General features: G+C 47.1%; 1 protein-coding gene across 2 annotated transcripts in view; it reads right to left on the bottom strand.

Moving 5' to 3' along the window:
* Window positions 1-27312, bottom strand: part of TBC1D12 (TBC1 domain family member 12) — a 118090-nt gene extending 90778 nt beyond the window's left edge. The window contains exon 1 of one of the 2 annotated variants that reach the window (XM_044299960.1): window positions 26608-27312. In XM_044299960.1, the coding sequence (XP_044155895.1) occupies window positions 26608-27110 (503 nt within the window). In that variant the 5' untranslated portion in view covers window positions 27111-27312. The remainder of the gene's footprint in view (window positions 1-26607) is intronic. The other variant, XM_044299959.1, reaches the window with a different exon arrangement.
* Between the last annotated feature and the right edge of the window lie 291 nt (window positions 27313-27603).

The following is a 27603-nucleotide window of genomic DNA, read 5'->3' as shown; positions in this document are numbered from 1 at the left end:
AGTAGGAGGAGGAGGGGAGGGACTGTGATCACTCCACCACCAATGAGAACAGAGAGTAGGAGGAGGAGGGGAGGGACTGGCCACTGCGCCACCAATGAATATAGTTAATATGCCTGAATACAAACGTAGCCTGCATGTGCCGGCCATATCCCATACCCGGCCTCTATGACTGGGCGCCGTGATCCGCCGCAATTAACCCCTCAGGTCCTGAGGGGTTAATTGCGGAGGATCACGGCGTGCAGGTATGGGATATGACCAGCACATGCAGTCTACGTTTGTATTCAGGCATATTAACTATATTTATTGGTGGCGCAGTGGCCACAGCCCCTCCCTTCTACTCCCCCTCTTCTAAGTATTATATTAATTGCGCCCCTCCACACAATACAATCTTTGGTGGCAGCTTCTGATTGGAGCCCCAGCAGTGTAATCGCAGAGCTCCGATCGGTTACCATGGCAGCCATGCTACTCAAGCCCTCAGTGCTGCTGTGTGCACTATGCACAGGGCAGTAGGAGAGTCTGAAGTCCTATTCACCCTAATAGAGCTCTATTAGGGTGAATAGGACAAGGGTTCTAGCCCCTAAGAATGCTAATAGTTATTAAATAAAAAGTAAAAAAAAAAAGTTTAGGCCCCCCCCCCCCCCCCCCCCCCGAAATATAGAATATATCACGATATATATCGCACATGCTTAAAATTAATATAGATATAATATATATATCGCAATATAGATTTTAGGCCATATCGCCCACCCCTAGTATGAAGCTATTAAAACAGACATGTCAGGAGTGGAGACAAGTCCTCTTTAATACATATTAAAGACCTACTTTTCACATCCAAATGAAATTACATTCCCATATTAGAAACTGGTTCCATATGTCTATAAAGATGTATCCCAAATTATTTACCAGACCGTGTAAATTTAAACCAGCAGGATTAACGGCAAAGATCCAAAGGGTTTTACGGCACAAGACTCTCCTCCTGCAATCTCCACCCTTGCTGGAGATGGGAAGTCCCTCTATGCTAATACACCCGAGTTAGCTGACCTCCCCATTACGGCATCAGAACAATGCTTTCAAACCGCTGATGGATTACGGCCATTACTATTCACACCATCGGATAGATATGTATCCTTGAGTGTAAGGTCATCAACACCAAATCTCAGACAACCCCTTTAAATCAAAAGAAATTAAGAAAAAAGGAGACTTTGAGGGCGATGCTGCTGAGGAAACGTTCAACTGTGTAGTATATTCGTTTGTGTAGAATAGCAACGCGTTTCAGGGCAGGACCTGCCCCTTCCTCAGGCGTCAAACACGTATGCATAGGAACTTTAGCCAGTGTTCACATGCTGCACACCTCGTTTGTGCTGGGATCTCAGGAAACACAGCCTTATACACCAAGACAATTTTCAAGCTGAATTAAAGGGGTTTTCGGGGACTTCCTCCTCTGTCCTTGTGTCGCTAGATGAAGCAAGATTCCAGGGACAGAAAACTTTAGGGAGTAAGAAAATGGACGTGATGTTGGCGGAAGTCAAAATTGTTTAGTAGTCAACGGTCCTGAAATCAGCAGATCCACAGCGCTTTGAAATAGGTGAGTAAATTAGAATTTTTATTTATTATATATTTTTTTTATTTATTATTATTTTTACAGGTTCACACAGATGAGCGGGAAGTTAGGAAGCCCTGAAAAACCCCTTTAATGATCAGATTTGCAGCTTGCACGTTCAGACCTACGGCAGCAGTGTCAAGAGATGCTCTCGTTCTACAGCATGCATCATATGCCTAATGTACCCATAGGGCATAAGGTACCCAACACATGCCAAAGGAGTGTCCTTTTGTCAAATATTCGGGCTTTATGTGTCGACGTTTTGGACGAAGCCTACTGTTAACCATTCCTATGGCCCTGGCATTTCTCCGCTAGTACTGAGCAAACACACGACTATCGGCTTGTGCTGTGCTGCACATTGTTTCCATGTAAAAATAAGCACCAGGTATAATGAAAGGCGTACACCAGCGCCGCATACAAGGCTTCAACGTAACAGATGAACAAAGTACCCGCGCGGCTGGCCATGATTTATTTCTTTGGGAAGTGAATTTCTTTTTATCAGCCTGATCTATGAATGAGGGGAGGGATGTCAACCACATTATTTCCATGCAGATCCTTTCCTGCTAGAAACAATAGACAGAACTCTACAGAATAAAACACCCCGACTATGGGAGGTTTTACTTACATATCATTCCAAGAGACAAACTAGGACCGGGATCCTTATCTGATGCCAGAAGTATTCCAATAAATCCTTTTTTACTGCGGTAACAGCAATAAAACGGCCCAAAGTTTTAATGCTTTCCTGAAGATCAGGGGTCAGCAAATCATCGATCGTGATCGCCTGGTCAATCGCAGAAGAGGGCAGGTAGATTGCGGTGTACAGTCAGTACTGCAGAATAAAGACTGTTCTGTAGCACTGACCTAGTGCCTGGCTTAGGCTACTTTCACACTGGCGTTTTGGCTTTCCGTTTGCGAGATCCGTTTCAGGGCTCTCACAAGCGGTCCAAAACGGATCAGTTTTGCCCTAATGCATTCTGAATGGAAAAGGATCCGCTCAGAATGCATCAGTTTGCCTCCGATCAGTCTCCATTTCGCTCTGGAGGCGGACGCCAAAACTCTGCATGCAGCATTTTTCTGTCCGCCATGTGGTCCGGAGCAAGATGGATCCGTCCTGACACACAATGTAAGGGTCCATTCACACATCCGTATGTGTTTTGCGGATCCGCAAAACACGGACACCGGGAATGTGCGTTCCGCCGGCACTCATAGAAATTGTCTTTTCTTGTCCGCAATTGCGGACAAGAATAGGACATGTTCTATTTTTTTGCGGAACGCAAGTGCGGATCAGTGTACACGGACAGCACATTCCTGCCTCGTTGAAAATAAACGGGTCCGCACCTGTTCCGCAAAATTGCAGAACGGATGCGGACCCATTTTGCAGACGTGTGAATGGACCCTTAGTCAATGGGGACAGATCCGTTTTCTCTGACACTATAGAAAACGGATCCGTCCCCCGTTGACTTTCAATAGTGTTCATGACGGATCCGTCTTGGCTATAGAAGACATAATACAACCGGATCCGTTCATGACTGATGCATGCGGTTGTATTATTGTAGCGGAAGCGTTTTTGCAGATCCATGACTGATCCGCAAAAAACACCAGTGTGAAAGTAGCCTTACTGTAGGCTACATGCACACGACGGCCGTTTTCTAAACCATTGCAGTCTATGGGGCTATTCACATGACTGCTTTTTTCCATCCAAAAATAGTACAGGTCCTATTTTTAACTGTTTTCACGGCCTAACTGAAAACCATTGAAATCAATGGGACCATTTGTTAACATCCGCTTACACAGGAGTGCGCCCGTCTAACAGCCATTAAAAACGGGTGCAATATGGCCTTTTAGGGGTAAAAAATAATAATTGATCACTCACCTCATCTACTTGCACGTGCAAAGGCAGTCGCTCCTCTCTTGATTGTGAAGGATCTGCCTGTTCTCAAGTGTAATGGCGTCACCACGCGCCCCAAACATAACCGCGTTGTGCGGTCATCACGATCAAGAGAGGAGTGACTGCCTCTGTGCGCGCAAGTGGATAAGGCGAATGATTTAAAAAAATTTCTTCTAAAAAAAACATGACAGCTGAGGACCGCTAAGGGGGAACATTATTACCGCTGGGGGCACTATGGGAGACACTGCAGAGGTTAGGATTTTATAAAAAAAAAAAAAAAAAAAAAGCCAATGAAATTCATCAATTTTTAACAACCATGAAAAACGGATGGACAGAAAGTGGATGCACATGTGGTAGAAAAATGGCTATGAAAAACTGAAAATGTGTCAGTTTTTAATTGCCTTGTTTTTTTTCGTGTGTGCATGTAGCCTTAGGCTGGTTTCACATGGGCGTTGCGGGAAAAGGTGCGGGTGCGTTGCAGGAACATGCATGATTTTTCCGCGCGAGTGCAAAACATTGTAATGCGTTTTGCACGCGTGTGAGAAAAATCGGCATGTTTGGTACCCAAACCCGAACTTCTTCACAGAAGTTCGGGCTTGGGATCGGTGTTCTGTAGATTGTATTATTTTCCCTTATAACATGGTTATAAGGGATAATAATAGCATTCTGAATACAGAATGTTTAGTAAAATAGGGCTGGAGGGGTTAAAAAAAATAATAATAATTTAACTCACCTTAATCCACTTGCTTGCGTAGCCGGCATCTCTTCTGTCTCTTTCTTTGCTGATTGCAGTCAAAGGACCTGTGGTCCGTCACCATGATCTTTTACCATGGTGTTGGATCATGTGATGACCGGAGTGACGTCACCACAGGTCCTGTTACTGCAATCAGCTATTTTCCCTTATAACCATGTTATAAGGGAAAATAAAATGATCGGGTCTCCATCCCGATCGTCTCCTAGCAACCAAGCGTAAAAATCGCACCGCATCCGCACTTGCTTGCGATATTCACTTCTATGGGGCCTGCGTTGCGTGGAAAACGCACAATATAGAAAATGCTGTGATTTTCACGCAACGCACAAGTGATGGGTGAAAATCACCGCTCATGTACAACGCAACATAGAAATGAATTGGTCAGGATTCAGTGCAGGTGCTATGCGTTCACGTCACACATTGCACCCGCGCGGAAATCACGCTCATGTGAAAGGGACCTTAGGGTACTTTCACCCTTGCGGCAGAGGATTCCAGCAGTCAGTTCCGGCGCCAAAACTGCCTGCCGAATCCGTCAAAACGCATGCAAACTGATGGCATTTGTCAAACGGATCAGGATTCTGATCCGTATGACAAATGCTTTGAAATGCCAGATCTGTCTCTCCGGTGTCATCCGGAAAAACAGATCCGGCATTTATTTTTCTCGCGGCAACGCCGGATCCATTTTGCTGGAACACTCGGGGCCGGATCTGGCATTCATGCATGTCAAAGGGAAAAAATTCCGGATCCGGCATTCCGGCAAGTCTTCCGGATTTTTGGCCGGAGATAAAACCGTAGCATGCTGCGGTATTATCTCTGTCCTGAAAAGTCAAAAAGACTGAACTGAAGACATCCTGATGCATCCTGAACGGATTACTCTCCATTCAGAATGCATTAAAATAAAACTGATCAGTTCTTTTTTGGTATTGAGCCCCTAGGACATAACTCAATGCCGGAAAAGAAAACCGCTAGCGTTAAAGTACCCTTAGGCCAGTTCCAATATATCCAGCACAGTAACAGCAGAGGGAAACCAAAGCCAGAACTGATCGCTTACTTTTCTATGGGATTGTTTCTAGCATCGGGCGCATTGGTTTTAACAGTGGACTTCTCCCAGTGCTGGATGTAGGTTATGGACACTAGGCCATGGCCTATCCACATACATCAGTTGTGTCCATCACATCCAGCCTTACTGGTTACCAGGAGCTTGAGCCAAGTCCTACCCATTTGGCATTGACAAAACTGGCGTTCGGTCAAAGGAGTTTAGGAAGAGGTGGGCTTCCCGCTCTAGCATCACCGTTTTAGATTCAGTCAGCAGGCAGGGTTTGGCATTCTGGACACGGGGATCAAGGTTTGTTCCAGCTCCTTAGAGCCTTGGGATTTCATTAAAAGCAAAGCATCACTAACAAAATAACTGAGTAAGATTTGTGGCTTTTTACTCCAAATAAGAGTAAGGACCAGGTGTCGGACCCCAACCGATCTGATATCCTGATGATAGGTCATCAATATAGGAGAGCCCGGAGAACCCCTTTAATCAGCGTGAGGAGACTTATCGGCCATACATGCTCCCCTGGAATTTTGGGAAGAAAGGGATGTATATGATCTCTTAACAAGCTCTGCTCTGATGCCACCAGATGTAAGGCAGCTATCCTATAAGTCAATGTTCGGCCCTTTAAATAGGCCTTGAGACAGGACTCAGATATTAAATAAGCCAGCACCCCATCTGCAGATAGCTGTTTCGGGGTGAATGTCCCTCAGAGCAGAAAACTGGCTTAACTGAGCGAGAGACCCAAGTCAGGATTTGAGGGTACAATCTCTCCTTGCCAAATAAACGTGTAGCTGGCTTTCTACAGATAACGTAACGGTGCATACTGGGCAGAGGCAATAATCAAGCAATGTGGGTGTTTGGCCAGTCTTTACCTATTAGACTCTATGCAATCAATTACAGCTACGTTCTGTTCCTGAATGTGACAATTTCCAAATCAGTTGGCTTTATCTTTTATAATCTGAAAGTCATAACCAGGAAATGATAGATTACAGAAATGTACAACATCGAGAAACCAGTAATAATGAAAAGAATAGAAATGACAGAAATAAGCATAAAAAAAGCCAAAACGGATGTAGTATATCGCTTTGTAAGGAGCAATGCCAAACCGACAGATGCTGGAGGCCTTTTCCAGTCAAAATTTTACATAAACAAGAAAGAAATTAGAGCTGTAAAGTCAAAATGAATAAGAGGTTGTCAGAAATTCAGACCATTCACATACAATAGTTGAATATCACAAAAAAAAAAAATAAATATAATAATAATAATAATAATAATATTCTGGAACTCTGCATCGTGGGATTCTACTGATGCCATTCCCCTTCCTAACCGGGTGCCCCTACACAGACAACGCCAGTTTCACAGGAGCATATTCAGTCCGGGAAACAGGCTCCGTGCGGGAGCAGTATTTCCCGGACTGAACACCGCTCCTGAGAAGTGATTTACAGTGCTGCGATTTCCCGTCTCACAGCGGGTCTACTGAACTGTAGCCTCCGCATTATGAATAAAGTTCAGTAGACCTGTGGTGAGATCGGAAGTCACAGCATCAAAAATAATCATTATTATGCTGCAAGTTCACTTCAGAGGAGCAGTGTTCATCCAGGAACTACTGCTCCCGGACTGAAAATGCTTGTGCGACACTGGCCTTAGACTGTGCAGAGACATGTCCATTGTCCATGTATTCATACAATTCCAGGAGGAGTAACAGTTCTAATGTAGAGGCCTAAGAAAAGGTCCTCCTGTACTGTTATTTTATGGCGAATGTAAGTATTTTCCCAAATAAACTATACCAAAATGACTGAAAACCGAGTCATGTTCTTAGCTAATGACACTGAGGATTATATAATTGAATGGCTTATAATTGATCTGAGGTTAAACTAAGTATATGGACACCTTTTGGTGCATTTTATATTTTACTGAAATGCAACAATTTTTACAGAAGTATAATTTTGTCATGAGTTTTTACTAAATATTTTGTTTTGGTTGGCTTCTGCAGCTCCTACGTTTCACAGTACATGGCAGCTGCAGAATGATGTTCTCTGATAAATCCGTCAGATTAGTTTTGTGACAAAATTTTCTGGAAAATTGAAAGGTGGAATCTGATTTGTTGCTATGGGCAAATAAGCTAGTTTTACTTTAAACTAGTTTGATAAGTCTCCCCTATTTTTTATGATGCTTTTTTTTTTTGCTTTTTTTTACTACAACAAAAAGCACAATGGGGCAGAGTTGCTATTAAAAATGGGCCTGTTTTTTGCACTAGAAATGATGGATCAACAGGGATGGCCAACCTGTGGCCCTCCAGCTGTAACAAAACTACAACTCCCAGCATGCCTAGACTGCTTATAGCCATCAGCCTACAGCAGGGCACGGTGGGAATTGTAGTTTTACAACAGCTGGAGAGCCGCAAGTTGGCCATCCCTGCCATAGCATAGCGCATGGAGAGATTCTCCGCAGCTCCACAGAGCCCTTCTGTTCTGGGAATCAGTGGTGGTCTGAGGTCACGGCCTGCACCAGGGCGACACTAAATGTCCTCACATCTATGACAGATTGCAACAGATTTTTTACGTGATTCGAGCACATACAATGAGGACTTAAGCCTCGTACATTTCACATGTAAAGAATGTATTGGGAGCTTGGAGGATCGCGGTTTGCCGACTTTAATTGCCAGAGTTTGTGTCATTCAGTATTGTACAGTTCCTTCCCAAAAAATTAGCATATTGTGATAAAGTTCATTATTTTCTGTAATGTACTGATAAACATTAGACTTTCATATATTTTAGATTCATTACACACCAACTGAAGCAGTTCAAGCCTTTTATTGTTTTAATATTGATGATTTTGGCATACAGCTCATGAAAACCCCAAATTCCTATCTAAAAAAATTAGCATATCATGAAAAGGTTCTCTAAACGAGCTATTAACCTAATCATCTGAATCAACTAATTAACTCTAAACACCTGCAAAAGATTCCTGAGGCTTTTAAAAACTCCCAGCCTGGTTCATTACTCAAAACCGCAATCATGGGCAAGACTGCCGACCTGACTGCTGTCCAGAAGGCCATCATTGACACCCTCAAGCAAGAGGGTAAGACACAAAGAAATTTCTGAACGAATAGGCTGTTCCCAGAGTGCTGTATCAAGGCACCTCAGTGGGAAGTCTGTGGGAAGGAAAAAGTGTGGCAGAAAACGCTGCACAACGAGAAGAGGTGACCGGACCCTGAGGAAGATTGTGGAGAAGGATCGATTCCAGACCTTGGGGGATCTGCGGAAGCAGTGGACTGAGTCTGGAGTAGAAACATCCAGAGCCACCGTGTACAGGCGTGTGCAGGAAATGGGCTACAGGTGCCGCATTCCCCAGAAACAGCGGCAGAAGCGCCTGACCTGGGCTACAGAGAAGCAGCACTGGACTGTTGCATGTGATTCGGAAATCAAGGTGCCAGAGTCTGGAGGAAGACTGGGGAGAGGAAAATGCCAAAATGCCTGAAGTCCAGTGTCAAGTACCCACAGTCAGTGATGGTCTGGGGTGCCATGTCAGCTGCTGGTGTTGGTCCACTGTGTTTTATCAAGGGCAGGGTCAATGCAGCTAGCTATCAGGAGATTTTGGAGCACTTCATGCTTCCATCTGCTGAAAAGCTTTATGGAGATGAAGATTTCATTTTTCAGCACGACCTGGCACCTGCTCACAGTGCCAAAACCACTGGTAAATGGTTTACTGACCATGGTATTACTGTGCTCAATTGGCCTGCCAACTCTCCTGACCTGAACCCCATAGAGAAAGTTGAGAGACGCAAGACCCAACACTCTGGATGAGCTTAAGGCCGCTATCGAAGCATCCTGGGCCTCCATAACACCTCAGCAGTGCCACAGGCTGATTGCCTCCATGCCACGCCGCATTGAAGCAGTCATTTCTGCAAAAGGATTCCCGACCAAGTATTGAGTGCATAACTGAACATAATTATTTGAAGGTTGACTTTTTTTGTATTAAAAACACTTATTTTATTGGTTGGATGAAATATGCTAATTTTTTGAGATAGGAAATTTGGGTTTTCATGAGCTGTATGCCAAAATCATCAATATTAATTTAAAACAATAAAAGGCTTGAACTACTTCAGTTGTGTGTAATGAATCTAAAATATATGAAAGTCTAATGTTTATCAGTACATTACAGAAAATAATGAACTTTATCACAATATGCAAATTTTTTGAGAAGGACCTGTATTTCTCCTCTTCAGCGTTTCATGGCTCATACCTATTATATTCCAATACATTCTGAATGGTGGAGACTGACCCCGAGAGACGCCAGCAATTCCAAAAATGAAGGGACAGAGGTCACCTCAACATCTCATTCACAGCCGTGCCCCAGGCCATCTTCTGTGCCGGAAACAACTACCTCATTCAAGTCACTGGGGCGGAGTGTGCAGGGAAGGGAATTCAGTGAAGAGGCCTCAGAGCTTCCGGGATTTTAATATTACAATATCCAACACCCGGCACCCCGACCATCAGCTGGTTGAAGAGAAGGCCGCGCTCCGTGCGAGAACAGCCTCCACTTTATTATTTATCTGCTCACCATCAAAATCGTAGCGGCGATCAGGTGTAAGGGTCCATTCACACGTCCGTTTTTTCTTTCCTGATCTGTTCCGTTTTTTCAGGAACAGATCAGGACCAGATCTGGACCCATTCATTTTCAATGGGTCCTGGAAAAAAATCGGACAGCACAATGTGTGCTGTCCGTTTCCGTTGTTCCGTTCCGCATGTCCGTTTAAATATAAAACATGTCCTATTCTTGTCCTGAAAAATCGGATCCTGGTACAATACAAAGTCAATGGATCCGCAAAAAACGGATGACATTCGGATGTCATTCCGTATGTCATCCGTTTTTTGCGGATTCCGTTCCTGGAAACACATAACAAATTCTTTTTTTTTTTTTTTTTTTTTTTTTCAATTTTTTTTCAAAGAAATCCAAACAACTTTATTTGATTATTGAAATGTATACATGTTTCCGTTTTTTGCGGATCCGCAAAAAACGGATGACATACGGAAACATTTTCAGGAACAACGGATCCGCAAAAAACGGACCGTTTTTCAGGATGAAAAAAAACAGGACGTGTGAATGGACCCTTATTACAAGAAGCCGCCCCATTCCCTTCTACGGGACCGCTCCCTCCTATACACCCTTCATACAGCTGATAGGTGGGGGTGGCGGGTAGTCTGCCCCCCTCTCATCTGATATTGATGACCTATCCCGAGGACAGGTCATCAATATTAAAATCCCAGAAAACCCCTGGTGGCCACGCAAAATAGACACAATTTGGCCATTTTTATTTCGGCCCTTTTCATACGAACGATACGGATTGCACCATTTCACAAGCAAGTTCAGTCAGTTTTTTCTGGGTTCAGGGTTTCATTTTTTTCCGCGTGGGTGCAATCAGTTTTGATGCGTTTTTCACGTAACGTGAAAAAAACCTGAAGGTTTACAAACAACATCTCCTAGCAACCATCAGTGAAAAATGCACTGCGCCCGGATTACATCCGGATGCCAGCGTTTCTCAAGCAACGCAGAACTGATGCGTAAAATAAAATGTACACAGACCCATTGAAATGAATGGGTCAGGATTCAGTGCGGGTGCTACGCGTTCACTTCACGCATTGCACCCACATGGAAAACTCACTCGTGTGAAAGGGGCCTTGGGGGTGTACTCACTTTTGTTGCCGGCGGTTTAGACATTAATGGCTGTGTGTTGAGTCATTGAGGGCACACCAAATTTAGACTGTTAGGGTCCATTCACACGTCCGTAAGTGTTCTGCGGATCTGCAAAACACGGACACTGGCAATGTGCATTCCGCAATTTGCGGACCGCACATCGCCAGCACTAAAATAGAAAATGCCTAATCTTGCGGACAAGAATAGGACATGTTCTATTTTTTTTGCAGAAACGGAAGCACGGATGCAGAAGTGCAGATCCGCAAATGCGGATGCGGACAGCACATTCAGGCCCCATTGAAAATGAATGGGTCTGCACCAGTTTCTCAAAATTGCGGAACGAATGCGGACCTGTGAATGGACCCTTATACAAGCTGTAGACTGAATACTTTACATTGTATCAGTGTCAGATCTACAACAGATTTTATTTCTAAATTACAACCATCAAGTAAAACACCGAATTGTACACTGGTTCCGTTAGACGTTAATATCCTATACACATCCATTGAACATGACAAGGGGATTCAGGCCACGGCCAGACTCCTATATACGCAATCCAGATTACACCTGGTACAACAGGAATTCTGCATTGAGCTATTAAAAACCATACTAACAAAAAATGTCTTCATGTTCGGCGATACATACTATGGCCAGAAAAGGGGTACTGCCATGGGGTCCAATGTGGCCCCTCCGTATGCAAATACCTATATGATGGTACACGTGATACCGCTCTGTTCACACACAGGGACCACAATTTTTCAATGGTTGAACCCTCGGTGATCATAAAGGGGTGTTTCTGAGAGTTTTGGATAGGTCATTAGTATCTGATCGGTTGGGGTCTGACACCTGGGACTCCAGACTTTCTGCTGTTTGACAAGGCGACAGCCCTCCAGCTCATCAAGCACAGCGCCGTACATTGTATAGCGGCTGGGCTTGGTATCGCAGATCAGCCCCATTCACTTCTATGGGGGAGAGCTGCCCTAGGTCATGTGACCGAGGAAATCTGGAGTAGGCCACGCCACTACTACGAGCGCCGCTGCCTTCTCAAACAGCTGATCGCTAGAGGTCTCAGATGTCGGACCCCCATGGATCAGTAAAAAAAAAAAACTTTTATTTTGTGGACAGCTGAAGACTTTTGTTAAAGGGCCAGCCCCTGTAAGCCTGCAGTCCCTTCATCGTGAGTCCAAGCAGTCGAACCCCCACCATCGAGATAGGTCATCACTTCCTATACTGGGAAACCACTTGGACAAAAGCTTCTACATCAAAAAATAAAATACATAGAAGGTTTATGTTTTCATTTGGATATATCTATAAAAAAATATCAAAGTGAAATCTAATTCTCCATGACACAAACATGACCACAAATCACCCGAGAAGTCGACGCTGGAAATTTCCATCAGCACAAAGAGAAATGATGGAAACAGGACACACGGCTTTCTCTGCTCTGGTAAACCTCAGGGTCATTTTCCAGCCGCGCTCGCTGCAAAGGATACGGTGACTGATCGGTTTTCCAGGTCTGCCAATTACAAAGCAACGTCTCTGAGAAATGCAAAACCGCCATGTAACAGGCAGAAATACATACGCTGCTTACAATGTATTGCAATGCTTCATGTTCCCCAACATATTAAAGCCCATCTGTCAGCAGATTTGTACCTATGACACTGTCTGACCTGTTACATGGGCACTTGGCAGGTGATGCGTCTGTGTTGGCCCCATGGTCATATGTGCCCGCATTGCTTGGAAAAAAATGATGGTTTATTATATGCAAATGAGCCTCTAGGAGCAACAGGGGGGGGAGGGTTCAGTTACACCTAGAGGCTCTGCTCTCTCTGCCGCACCCGCAGCACTTTCATTGACAGGACCAGGCAGTGAAAACATGATCACGCCTGGAGCCGACTTCTCCTAAAGTCAAAGTGCAGAAGTTGCAGAGAGAGCAGAGCCTCTAGGTGTAATGACAACGCCCCCGTTGCTCCTAGAGGCTCATTTTCATATATTAAGCCATTATTTATCTCAGCAATCCGGCCACATATGAACATGGGACCAACACCGATGCCTTCAGCTGCCAAGTGCACATGTAACAGGTCAGCCACTGTCATAGGTACAGATCTGCTGTACAGATAGCCCTTTAGGCCCCTTTCACACGGGCGAGTGTTCCGCGCGGGTGCAATGCGGGAGGTGAACGCATTGCACCCGCACTGAATCCGAACCCATTCACTTCCATGGGGCTGTGCAGATGAGCAGTGATTTTCACGCATCACTTGTGCGTTGCGTGAAAAATCGCATGTTCTATATTCTGCGTTTTTCATGCATCGCCCCATAGAAATGAATGGGGATGAGTGAAACATCGCATAGCATCCCTAAGCAAGTGCGGATGCGGTGCGATTTTTTCACGCATGGTTGCTAGGATGAAAGTCTATTCACTGAAATTATTTTCCCTTAAAACATGGTTATAAAAAGGAAATTAATAGCATTCTTAATACAGAATGCTTACTAAAATGTGGCTTGAGGGGTAAAAAATAAAATAAAAAATCCTTCTATCTTCATTCAGCAGCACATGGTGAGCGCGATTACGTCAAAGGTCCTTTTGCAGGTCCTGAAAGAAGAAAAAAAAAAAACGATGCCGGCTGTGCGAACAACAGGATGAGAGGAGTTAATTTTTATTTATTTTCTTAACCCCTCAAGCCACATTTTAGTAAGCATTCTGTATTAAAAATGCTATTCTTTTCCATCATAACCATGTTATAAGGGAAAATCATAAAATGAATAGAACACCTAACCCAAACCCGAATTTCAGTGAAGAAGTTCAGGGCTGGGTACCACATTCCGTTTTTTTCTCACGCGCGTGCAAAACGCATTGTACTCGCGCGGAAAAAAACTGAACATCGGAACGAAATCGCAGTCAAAACTGACGGCAATTGTGTGCCTACTCGCGCAGTTTTCTCGCAATCCACACGCGACGCATCCGGAGCAAATCTGGGACGCCCGTGTGAAAGAGGCCTTGAAGTTCACTGACCGGACGCTGTGTAGTATTGCATCTATGCACCATGCACTTCAAACGGAATGAGTTGCAATACCAAATACAACCCAAGAACCAGAGTGGCGCTGTTTTTTGGGTCTGGAAAAAGCAAACTCTTTTCTGAATTGAAACAACCACTCTTCTGAGTTTAGGGTAATCTGTCACCATGATCTGCTGTAATACATGAGTAGTGGAGCAGACAAGGAGTTCACATAGCTATTTTTTATATTTTCCTTCCCATTTCTCTGCTAACAGTGTTTCACCCTGTGCTGAATTACAGTCAGGACTGCCATGCCTGTGCACAGGAGTCCTCTCCACGATGGTAGAACAGCACAGCTCTGAGTCCTGACAGCGGAGGGACGGAGGCGGCAGCAGCAAAATAAATAGTGACCTGGACTCCTTATGGGCAGTACTACTACATGTATTTCTGTAGATAATAGTCCATAATCATGGCAACATATTCCCTTTAAATATCTTATCGGCGGGGTTTAAAAGACCCAATTCCTAGCCCATCGGTCCACGTGGCATTTGCACGGCTCAGCCCCAGTCAAGTGAATGGGACCGAGCTGCAATACGAGGCACAGGCGCTATAACAATGGACATTGCTGTTCTTGGTATACTGTGAAGAGAGAGCGCTGCAGCCCCTACAAACAGCTGATCACCAGGGGCGTCTGGAGCCAGACCCCAATCAGATATTGAGGACCTATCCCGAGGAAAAGTAATCAGTTATTAATTCCCGTAAAAGCCCTTTACTGCAGCCTAATCGCCGTCCAGGGTCGTGTAAGTGGAGTCCAACATACTTTGGGTCTCCGACCTGTCCAACCTTTCACCCCGACCTGGACATGTTCTACTGACACATCCGCAGCGCCTTCTTGTAGCCGCGGAGTCAGTTGGGACTTGTTTCCAGCTTCGGTGTATAAACAGGAATCTAATTTTTCCATTCACTGTCAGCAAGCAGGAAAAGGTTATTAGAAAGCGGCTCCTCCAATCTGTATTGTGCACTGCGGGAGATGGAAGCACGTAAGCAATCACATTGGCGGCCATGTGCTGTATCATGTTCCAGCTGCGTCCCTGGCGCCCCCTGCCTGCACACGCACACACAGGTAATAGCTTGTATGGGGCCTGAACATCACAAAGATCCTTAGGTCACCTGCACACGTTGCAGAATACTCGCAGTTTCTCCGTGCGGATTCCCATGTAGAAAAACCGTAGCGTGGTACAGTACTGGCAAAGTGTATGAGACGGCGCAAACCTCATATAAACTGCAGATTTTTTTCTGTCTGTAAATTAACTTGGCGAATAGATTTCGATATCTGCAGCGTCAGTTGTTTGCAGTATTACGGCTCGGTCACACAACCGTGTCGTTTTTTTCCGCTGTCCACAAATTGCACATCCGCAAAACACGGATGGCGCCCGTGTGCCTTCCACAATTTGCAGAACGGAACAGGAGGCCTATTATAGAAATGCCTATTCTTGTCCACAAAACGGACAATAGGACAGGACTCATAATTTTAGCAGGGCCGCGGAACAGAGCAACGGATGCGGACAGCACACAGAGTGCTGTCCGCATCTTTTGCGGACCCATTGAAATTAATGGTTCCGCATACGGACCATATGCGGAACGCAGAAAACGGCCCATATATGGAACGCAAAATACATTCGTGTGAACGAGCCCTTAGATGGAGATTTCACATGAAAGGGGAAATTTGCGGCAAAACCGCATCAAACCCACACCAAAAACTGAAAATGTGTTTTTTTTCTTTTTTTTTTTTTAGTTTGCCATTGTTAGCCCATTACTTTAAAAAAGTGTTATTAAGGGAGGGTAAATAATTGATTTTAGCCATTAAAGGGGTTGTCTCACTTCAGCAAATGGCATTTATCATGTAGAGAAAGTTCATACAAGGCACTTACTAATGTATTGTGATTCTCCATATTGCTTCCTCTGCTGGCTGCATTTTTCCACCACATTATACACTGCTCATATCCAGGGGTTACGACCACCCAGTAATCCAGCAGCGGTGGTTGTGCTTGCACACTACAAAAATTGCTGGCCAGGAACACGGGAGTGTATACAGCCAGGCACTTTTCCCTATAGTGTGCCAGCACAACCACCACTGCATAGGAGGCAATATGGGCAATCACAATACATTAGTAAGTATCTTCATTTTCTCTACATGATAAATGCCATTTGCTGAAGAGAGACAACCCCTTTAAGGGCTCATGCACACGGCCGTAGTTTCAATCCGCATCTGATCTGTGTTTTTGTGGACTGGATGCGGACCCATTCAGCTCAATATGGCCACAGTAGATGCAGGACAGCACATGGCCCCACAAAAAAAAAAAGGAGAAAATAGGACATTTTTGCTGATCAGTCATTTGCGGAACGCAAAAACACTTACGGCTGTGTGCAGGAGCCTCACGGTACAGCTGTTGTCCAAAGGAACACATGAGGCTAGTCTTGTGGACTACAGCAGTCACTCAAAAGTTAAAGAGGACCTTTGACAGTTTTATTCTAGATAAACACCTTTCCTTGCGGGGTACCCCCCCCCCCCCCCCCCCCCGATGCTGCCTCCCTGTCTGTTTTTGTAAAATATCGCTCCTGTGCCCCCTGGTAGTTTTCCCTCTTAGAATGTTAACCCTGAGCATCGGTACAGGGAGGAGGAGACCCCAGGGTTCGTCACTGGGCGTCTCCTTCTCCCTGGCTGTGAGCTGTCCAATCACAGCGGAGAGCGGCACAGCCAGGGAGAAGGAGACGCCCATTGAGAAACCCTGGGGTCTCCTCCTCCCTGTACCGATGCTCAGTATTAGCATACTGATCGGGAAAACTACAGGGGGACACAAAGGGGCGCAGGAGCGATATTTTACAAAAACGGGCAGGGTGGCAGCATCAGCGGGGGGTACCACACAAGAAAAGGAATTTATCTAATTTAAAATTAATCACAAGTGCTACAAAAAGTGGCAGTGTAGCTCAGGCCTCATTGCTTACACAGGTACAGTGCCATAAATACCATTGTGGCTGTGCCTGGTACTACAGCTCGGTCCTAGTTACTTGCTGTGGCCTTCATTCAGCTGATGGTACGGAGTAAAGGTGGATTTACAATACGCTCGTTCATCAGGTGATCCTGTCGTTCACACAGGCACTCCAGTCATCATTTCTGGGCAGCAGATCGTGCGGTCTAAACAGCGATCTGCTGCCCAGAAACAATGCAGCTGTATGAAGACGAGCGATTGCAATAGTCATCCCTCGTCCTCATACAGTGAAGGAGATCGCTGTATGTAAATGCAGCTCTTCGCCTCCACTGAACGAGCAGCCGACTGTCAGGAAGGAACGCTTCCTTCCCGACTGTAACATCAGGACATGTAATAAGACCAGGAAAACGCCTTCAAAGTTCCTCATACAAACACAGCGTGGTCACTTTGATCTTAAGATTTGCTTTTATTGTCCTTGAAGCTGTAGATCAGCTGAGGAGTTAACAGCGCCAACCACGGGAAGAGAGATAAAGCCGCTTATCACAGGCACCAACTAGGTTGGCAGCGGAAAAAAAAACAACAGGGCAGCGGACAGCCTGGCATAGCCTGAAAACAAAAAGTGCTACACGGTGATAGAGAGGGCACTGCAGACAGTCAGCGAGACATCTGAGAATGTTATACTGCTTACTTCAACTTGTCCAAGCGAGAGAGCTAAGGCGACTGTGGCGAATGCCTCTTAGTATGACAGAGACAACAGGGGGTAACAGTGTGAATAGCAAATTACACTGGCAAAGTGGTAAAGTTACCCAGAATATCACTGCCCCCAGAGCCCAGTCTACAGCCTCTTTAAAGCCCATCTGTCAGCAGATCTGCACCTATAAATCTGTCTGACCTGTTACATGGGCACTTGGCAGCTGAAGGTGTCTGCGTTGGTCCCATGTTCACATGTGCCCGCAGTGCTGAGAAAAATGTTTTATTATATGCAAATTAGCAACTTTGGATGAAACTTCTCAAGTCAATTTGCATAAAACTCTTAGAATACTGTACGAGTGAGCGCTCCGTACAGTATTAGAATGTATTGGCTCCTATGAACTATGTTTTGGCTCCAAATAGTAATAACTTCGGCTCATAGGAGCCAATACATTCTAAGGCCTCGTGCACACGACCGAACGGAATGGAAGCAGAAACACTACTGAAACAAAACAAAACAAAAACAAAAAAAGAAAACGGAAAAACGGATCAGTTTAAGATGGACCACAAAATATAGAAAAAACAAAACAAAAACATACGGTCGTGTGCAGGAGGACTAATACTGTGCGGAGCGCTCGCTCCATACAGTATTGTAACAAAGTTTTATGCAAAACGACTTCAGATGTTTCATCCAAAGCTGATTCCATCATCCCTAACGACATCGCCCCCGTTGCTCCTAGAGACTCATTTGCATATAATAAAACATAATTTTTCTCAGCAATGCGGGCACATATGACCATGAGACCAACACAGATGTCTTCAGCTGCCAAGTGCACATGTAACAGGTCGGCCAGTGTCAGGCCTCATGCACACGACCGTTGTGTGCACCCGTGGCCGTTGTGCCGTTTTCCGTTTTTTTCTGCGGCTCCATTGACTTTCAATGGGGCCGTTGAAAACTCGGCTTGTGCACCGTTTTTACACCGTGCCCGTGACCCGTGTTTCTAGGGCCTGAAAAAAATATGACCTGTCCTATTTTTTTCACGGCCAACGGTTCACGGGCCCATTCAAGTCAATGGGTCCGTGAAAATCACGGATGCACCCAAGATTGTCATCCGTGTCCGTTTTTTCCTATCATTTCAATGGCAAACTTGACTTAGAATTTTATTTCATTTTTCATGTCCGTGGATCCTCCAAAAATCACGGCAGACCCACGGAAGAAAAAACGGGCACGGATCACGGTACAACGGAACCATGTTTTGCGGGACGTTAAAAAGTACGGTCGTGTGCATGAAGCCTCATAGGTACAAATCTGCTGACAGATGGGCTATAAAACCCAGTCTATCACCTCTTCATACAGTTGACTGAAATAAATAGTATAAAACGGTACCGACAATATTAGAACTAATCAAATGCACTGTTAATGAGGCGGGGTGTTATGGAGGTCGCATTTTAAGGGGGCGGCCATGTGGAGGTCACCGTTAGGGCTGCGGGGTACTGTGGAGGTCACCGTTAGGGCTGCGGGGTACTGTGGAGGTCACCGTTAGGGCTGCGGGGTACTGTGGAGGTCACCGTTAGGGCTGCGGGACTGTGGAGGTCACCGTTAGGGCTGCGGGGTACTGTGGAGGTCACCGTTAGGGCTGCGGGGTACTGTGGAGGTCACCGTTAGGGCTGCGGGGTACTGTGGAGGTCACCGTTAGGGCTGCGGGGTACTGTGGAGGTCACCGTTAGGGCTGCGGGGTACTGTGGAGGTCACCGTTAGGGCTGCGGGGTACTGTGGAGGTCACCGTTAGGGCTGCGGGGTACTGTGGAGGTCACCGTTAGGGCTGCGGGGTACTGTGGAGGTCACCGTTAGGGCTGCGGGGTACTGTGGAGGTCACCGTTAGGGCTGCGGGGTACTGTGGAGGTCACCGTTAGGGCTGCGGGGTACTGTGGAGGTCACCGTTAGGGCTGCGGGGTACTGTGGAGGTCACCGTTAGGGCTGCGGGGTACTGTGGAGGTCACCGTTAGGGCTGCGGGGTACTGTGGAGGTCACCGTTAGGGCTGCGGGGTACTGTGGAGGTCACCGTTAGGGCTGCGGGGTACTGTGGAGGTCACCGTTAGGGCTGCGGGGTACTGTGGAGGTCACCGTTAGGGCTGCGGGGTACTGTGGAGGTCACCGTTAGGGCTGCGGGGTACTGTGGAGGTCACCGTTAGGGCTGCGGGGTACTGTGGAGGTCACCGTTAGGGCTGCGGGGTACTGTGGAGGTCACCGTTAAGGTCTCTTTCACACGACCTTATGGCTTTTTCAGTGTTTTGCGGTTCGTTTTTCACAGATCCGTTGTTCCATTTTTTGCTTCAGTTTGTTTCGTTTCTCCGTATGGAATATACAGTATACATTAATTACATAGAAAAAAATTGGGCTGGGCATAAAATTTTCAGTGGATAGTTCTGCAAAAATGGAATGGATACAGAAGACATTGCGGACCCATTGACTTGAATGGAGCCACGGAACGCGATTTGCGGGCAATAAGAGGACATGTTCTATCTTTTAACGGAACAGAAAAACGGAAATGGAATGCATACAGAGTACATTGTTTTTTTTACGGAACCATTGAAATGAATGGTTCTGTATACAGAATGGAAAAAAAAAACGGGCCATAAACAGGAAAAAATAAATAAAAAACGGTCGTGTGAAAGAGGCCTAAGGTAGCGGGGTACTGTGGAGATCACTGTTAAGGCCCCTTTCATACAAGCGAGTTTTCCGCGCGGGTGCAATGCGTGAGCTGAACGCATTGCACCCGCACTGAATCCGGACCCATTCATTTCTAAGGGGCTGTGCACACGAGTGGTGATTTTCACGCATCACTTGTGCGTTGCGTGAAAATCGCAGCATGCTCCTCTTTGTGCGTTTTTCACGTAACGCAGGCCCCATAGAAATGGATGGGGTTGCGTGAAAATCGCATATCATCCGCAAGCAAGTGCGGATGCGGTGCGATTTTCACGCAAGGTTGCTAGGAGACGATCGGGATGGGGACCCGATCTTTATTATATTCCCTTATAACATGGTTATAAGGGAAAATAATAGCATTCTGAATACAGAATGCATAGTACAATAGGGCTGGAGGGGTTAAAAAAAAAAATTAAAAAATTTAACTCCCCTTAATCCACTTGTTCGCGCAGCCGGCTTCTCTTCTGTCTTCTTCTTTGAGGAATAGGACCTTTGATGATGTCACTACGCTCATCACATGGTCCGTCACATGATCCATCACCATGGTGATGGACCATGTGATGAGCGCAGTGACGACACCACAGGTGCTTTACCCAGGTCCTGAAGAAAGAAGACGGAAGAGATGCCGGCTGCGCGAACAAGTGGATTAAGGAGTGTTAAAAAAAAAAAATTAACCCATCCAGCCCTATTGTACTATGCATTCTGTATTCAGAATGCTATTATTTTCCCTTATAACCATGTTATAAGGGAAAATAATACAATCTACAGAACACCGATCCCAAAGCCGAACTTCTGTGAAGAAGTTCAGGTCTGGGTACCACATTCAGTTTTTTATCACGCGCGTACAGAACGCATTGCACCCGCGTGATAAAAACTGAACAACGGAAATCAATCAAAACTGACTGCAATTGCGTACCTACTCGCGCGGGTTTTCCGCAACGCATCCGGACCTTATCCGGACACGCTCGTGTGAAAGAGGCCTAAGGGGTAGATAGTTGTGGAGGGTCATTGTAAAAGGGGGGCGGGCTGCTGGGTGCTGTGTTGTGGAGGTCACTGTTAAAGGGGTGCGCTGCTGCGAAGGTCAAAGTTAAGGTGGTGAGCTGCTATGGAGGTCACATTTTAAGGGGGCGAGGCGCTGTCGGGGGGGGGGGGGGGGTCAGTGTTAAGTGGTGGGGGGCTGTGGATGTCACGGTTATAGGGGATACTGTGAATATCCTTTAGGCTCCATTCACACGTCCGCAAAATGGGTCCGCATCCTTTCCGCAATTTTGCGGAAAGGGTGCGGACCCATTCATTCTCTATGGGAACGGAATGTGCTGTCCGCATCCACATTTGCGGATCCGCACTTCCGCATCCGTGCTTCCGTTTCCGCAAAAAAAATAGAACATGTCCTATTCTTGTCCGCAATTGCGGACAAGAACAGGCATATTCTATTATGTTGGCAATGTGCGGTCCGCAAAATGCGGAAAGCACATTGCCGCTTTCCGTGTATCCGCAAAACACATTGCGGACGTGTGAATACAGCCTAAACGACACACACAAACACATGAAATGAAACAGATGAAATATACCCGTGCGAAGCCGGATCCTTCTGCTAGTTTAGTATAAATAGCTTGTAGAAAAGTTGCGCTCCCCCCTATCTCCACTTCCAGATAGACTGGAGAAGTCGCAGAAGGCGTTACACATAGTGGAGGAGCGCAGCTGGCGGCAGGATGGACAGGCAAGTATTCTCTCCTCCCCATGCAGTGGTCGCTCCCCTCTGCAGAGGCCACCACTGCCGCCACCACTGACTGCATACATATAAGCCACAGCACATTTTCTAAATCAGGAATGCACGATTTTGATAAAACCCACTGACACCAATGACTCATATAATATAGTAACTCTGGACCACTAGTGTCACAGCACGGGCACCAATAGGCGGGTTGTAGCGGTGCTCGGAGCTCTACAGACAGCCTCTCTGTGCTCCAACTGCCGGGTTTGCATAAAGATATCTCCACAACATAGCAACCTACAACGATAAATAAGGAATCGTTATAATCAGCCTGATCCACCCTACTCATGCTGACAGAGGCTCTGTAAAGGGAGCAACATGCCAGAAACCTCCTTCAGGAAAACAACTGGGTCAGAACAAGTAAGTGACCCTGCTGTAAGAGTCTCTGCTGTTGTCAGATAGAGCAGAATAAAACTGCTGACAGCCACAGTGCTGTACACAGTCCTGGTGTCCAGTATGGGCAGCACACCAAGAGCGGCAAAGGAATCGTATGGAGCGATTGCTGAGCTTCGCCATACAAACCAATAGGACAGGGATCAGCAACCTCCGGCACTCCAGCTGTTCATAAACTACAACTCCCAGAATCCTCATTTCACTTGTATGGTAGTTACAAGAATAGCCAAGTAAGTGTGCATGCTGGGAGTTGTAGTTTCATAGCAGCTGGAGCACTGAAGGTCGCCGATCGCTGCTATAGGACATCCAGAACATGCTTGTTACAGCCAACTATAAAACTGGACTAACCGGCTAAGGCTACTTTCACACTAGCGTTTTTTTGCGGTTCAGTCATGGATCTGCAAAAACGCTTCTGTTACAATAATACAACCGCCTGCATCGGTCATGAACGGATCCAGTTGTATTATGTCTTATATAGCCATCACGGACCAGTCTTGAACACCATTGAAAGTCAATGGGGGACAGATTGCGTCATAGAAAACAGATCCGTCCCCATTGGCTTACATTGTGTGCCAGAATGGATCCGTTTGGCTCAGTTTCGTCAAGCGGACAGCAAAACGCTGCAGGCAACGTTTTGGTGTCCGCCTCCAGAGCGGAACGGTGACTGATCGGAGGCAAATTGATGCATTCTGAGCGGATCCTTTTCCATTCAGAATCCATCAGGGCAAAACTGATCCGTTTTGGACCGCTTCTGAGAGCCCTGAACGGATCTCACTAACGGAAAGCCAAAACACCAGTGTGAAAGTAGCCTAACCAGTACTTGCTGATCTATGACTGAGCTGGACAAAGCCCAGGTGCCAGGCTGCCTCACATTTTGAAAAATTTTCCATTGAGGTCAATAACAGTTCCCATGGACAAGCTACTAAAAAAACGACACTAACACCTGCTATGATCCAAGACCCCGATGAAGGGTCCATTCACACGTCCGTGGTGTATTTCGGATCTGCAATACACCCGGCCGGCACTCCCATAGAACTGCCTATTCTTGTCCGCAATTGCGGACAAGATTAGAACATGTTCTTTCGGGGCCCGCGCTCCGGAAATGCGGATGCGGACAGCATCTCTTTCAGCCCCATTGAGAATGAATGGGTCCGGATTCGTTCCGCAATGTTGCGGAACGGATCCTGACCCATTCTACGGACGTGTGAATGGACCCAAACACTATTTCACATGCACTGTGTGTGAGAGGGGCCTTAGTATAAAGTGCCACTGTCAGCAGCTGACTGCACCCGATCTTCCTGCCCCTCCAGACAATAAAGCCTGTATTACACAGGCAAAATGAGCAAGCGGATGTTCCCTCCCGACAATCGCTTGCTAGCTAGCGGAGGAGACTTCTGGTGTGCCATTGCTCGTCCTCATACTGTCTAGTGGTGTGCCGGCAGCAGATCGCTATTAGACAGCACTATCAGCATGCTTATAAGATCGGAACTGCCCAATGAGCAAGCGTTTGCTCGTTCATCGGGTAGTAGGCTGCGGTATTACACTGCAAGAAAAAAAATCGCCCAGTGTAATCCAGCCTTAGGCCCCTTCCACTCGAGCGTGACGGATGGGCTCCAGATGCGTTCAGCGAAACTCGCACCATTATCCAAGCAAGTTCAGTCAGTTTTGTCTGAGACTGCATTCAGTTTTTTCCGTGCATGATAAAAAACTAAAAACAACATCTCTTAGCAACCATCAGTGAAAAACGCATCGCATCCACACTTGCCCCATTAACTTCTATGGGGCCAGGGCTGCGCAAAAAACACGGAATACGCAGAACTGATGCGTGAAAAAAAAAAAAAACTCGCGTACACAGACCTATCGAAATGAATGGGTGAGAATTCAGTGCGAGTCACACATTGCACCCGCGCGGAAAACTCGCTCGAGTGAAAGGGGGGCCTTAAGGCTACGGATTGATGCATAATTAAAGGAGTTATCCAGGAAATGATAACCTCTCCTCGGGTTTGGGCCTCTTGCACACGACCGTATGGCTTTTTCTGTATTTTGCGGTCTGCAAAAAATACGGATGACGTCCATGTGCATTCCGTTTTTTGCGGAACGGCTGGCCCCTGATAGAACAGTACTATCCTTGTCCGTTATGCAGACAATAATAGGACATGTTCTATCTTTGAACAGAATGGAAAAACGGAAATGGAAGGCATACGGCGGATACATTGAAATGAAGGGTGCTGTATACGGTCCGTATACGGAATGTAAACGGAAAAGAAAAACGTTTGTGTGCATGAGGCCTTAGTGTTGAGCGAACTTGTGTTTTCAAGTTCGGCGTACAAGGTTCGGGTTATCTAAGAATTCCGTTATGGATTCCGCAACCACGGACCATAACTTATCGTTTGTGGTAGTGGAATCCATAACCGAATTCTTAGATAACCCGAACCTTGTACGCCGAACTTGAAAACACAAGTTCGCTCAACACTACTCAGGATATCATCATCACCCCCGCCAATCAGCTCACCAGAGTTCTGGACATCACAATTTACCCCGGCCTAAGAATGATAGCCGCAGATAGAAGTCGTAGAGATTCGCTGACCAAACCTGATTTCGAAAAGTAGAGCAATGCCAAGCCTTCCCCAGCTGACCCTGCATGCTGCCAGTAGAGATGCCTGCATGGGCACATGCCATTTTCAACGCAGTTTTTGTGCCAAATCCAAGCGAATGAGAAAAGAACTACATACTTGATAGATACACTTCTAGCATTGGCTCCAAAAACTGCTTGCATGCCCCCAGCCTAGCAGAAGGAATCACAAGGGTGCCCCTCCTCAGTGCTGACTGTACAGGGTAACACCCACCATAGTCTGATCAATATACAGGAAACTAGTGCCGTCCAGTCAGGTCTTGTGCGATGAGATCACACAGGCCTGGGACACGCTGCACATGGCCCCAGGACCAGTCAGACAACCTCACCCCGACCAGTGCCTGCTGAGCGCGCCCTACGTGGATCTGTACAGACGCGCTCTCTACGTCATCTAGAGACATCTGGAAAAGTCACACTGCCTACAATCAGTTACATCTGTTTCTGGGAAAGCTGGGTGACAGGGAGGAGCGGTGCAGGGGTTGTGGGGTCCCCAGATTCAATCCACCCAACAGTGGCCGCAGCAAGAAACCTGTAAGTCCCCCCTATACTTATGTGCCCCCCCCCCAGTCCATACATTTCCACGGTCCATTCAGTCTTAATGTGTAGATGAGACTTGCTGGGCACAGGAAGGACGTGACTAGTGTTAAAAGGAGTTGTCCACGCAGGAACGCCCTGTTCGGGTGCAGCATACAGTAGTTGTTGCCCGTGCTTTCTAATCATTCATTGACTTAAATGGGCGCTGTGCAGTGCCACCCATGTGCAGGCGCCAGTGTACCCCCTGATAATAGATGAGGGGAAGTGGGTGCTGTCCCACCCATGTGCAGACACCAGCGTATCCCAATAAAAGATGGGGGTAGTGGGTGCAGTGCCACCAATGTCCAGGCACCAGCGTACCCTCTGATAATAATGGAGGTAGTGGATGCTGTGTAGGGTCACTAATGTGAAGGTGCCAGCATACCCCGATAATGGATGGGGGTAGTGGTTGGTTGCAATGCCACCAACGACCAGGCACCAGAGTACCCACTGATGATAATAGATGGAGGTAGTGAGTGCTGTGCAGGTGCCAGCGTACCCTGTGATAATAGATGGAGGTAGTGAGTGCTGTGCAGGTGCCAGCCTACCCTGTGATAATAGATGGAGGTAGTAGGCGCTGTGCAGGGTCACCAATGTGCAGACGCCGCCAGAGTACCCACTGATGATAATAGATGGAGGTAGTGAGTGCTGTGCAGGTGCCAGCGGACCCTGTGATAATAGATGGAGATAGTGGGCGCGCCAGCGGACCCCTAATGATATAATAGATGGGAGGTATAGACCAGGCTCTCCCTGATGTCACCCACCTTTCCCAGTTCTGCATTAATCTCTCCCACACAGGGTGACAGCATCCTATGTGCAGTCCCTGCCGCACTCACATCCCGTTGCCATGGTGACACGGAGGGCAGCGCCTCACCTGGAGAAGAAGTCGGCGATGCCCATCCTCCAGGGTCGGTCCCCATCCTGCTCCCCGGGCTCCGGGCTCTCCCCCTCGGGGAGGCTCAGCCCGTCCGCCAGGTGGTCCGGGGCGCTCTGCCGCCGGCTGACTTCGTACGTATTCCGCGAGCTCAGAGTGACATCCAGGAAACGGAAGCGGTCAGCCTCGGCGGAGACGAAGTAACCGGCCACGGTGTGAGCGCTGAGCGGGGAGGAGTCGGAGCTGGACGAGCTGACAGGCGGGGTGCTGGAGGGGGCCGGTGCCGAGCAGCACTGCCGGTGACAGGCGCATCCCGGGCTCACTCCGCCGTTGGGCAGCTTGCTATCGCGGCCGCCGGTCTGGGGGAGGTAGCCCAGGTCTCCGTTGGTCAGTCTCATGCCAGGAGCGCTGATGTACGGCCCGCTCTCCTCCTCCTCCGCTTCTTCCCCCTCCTCGGTCACGTTCTCCCCGCAGCGGCCGCCGGCATCCTCCGGCCCAACCATTTGCTGCGCCCCCCGCCACCTTCAGCCGCGGCCTACAGGAGCTGCTGCTGACAGGCCGGCCCCCGAGAGCGCTGCAGGGGCCGCCGCCTGGCCCCGGTGTGGTACTCCGTGGTGGTGGGCGGCTACCGACTGCTTCTCGAGTACATCCCCAACCCTGGGGTCTGAGTCTGAGAGGAACGTCCCTGCTGCGCAATACCGTCACGTGATGCGTGAACACGGAAGTCCTTGGATTCCCCGGCCCCGGAGCATTCTGGGAGTTGTAGTAAAATATCTTGTATAGGAAAAGGCATGACAGGGCCTCGTGCATTAGTAACCAATCATAGCACACCTTTCATCCTGAAACCCTCGGGGAAAGAATGAAAGCTGAAATCTGATTGGTTACCACAAACAACACTTGTAGAATCTGTGTGGAGGGACTGCAGGGTTCACAACATCATGCCTCCTGTGACCCTCTTCTGGAAGGACAGTCCCTCCTTTTGACCCAAGTCCCTCT

The sequence above is a fragment of the Bufo gargarizans genome, chromosome 6, assembly GCF_014858855.1.
Source record: "Bufo gargarizans isolate SCDJY-AF-19 chromosome 6, ASM1485885v1, whole genome shotgun sequence".
In the NCBI taxonomy this organism is placed as follows: domain Eukaryota; kingdom Metazoa; phylum Chordata; class Amphibia; order Anura; family Bufonidae; genus Bufo; species Bufo gargarizans.
The sequence above is the reverse complement of the archived record's forward strand: the minus strand, read 5'-3'. Positions and strand labels throughout refer to the sequence as shown.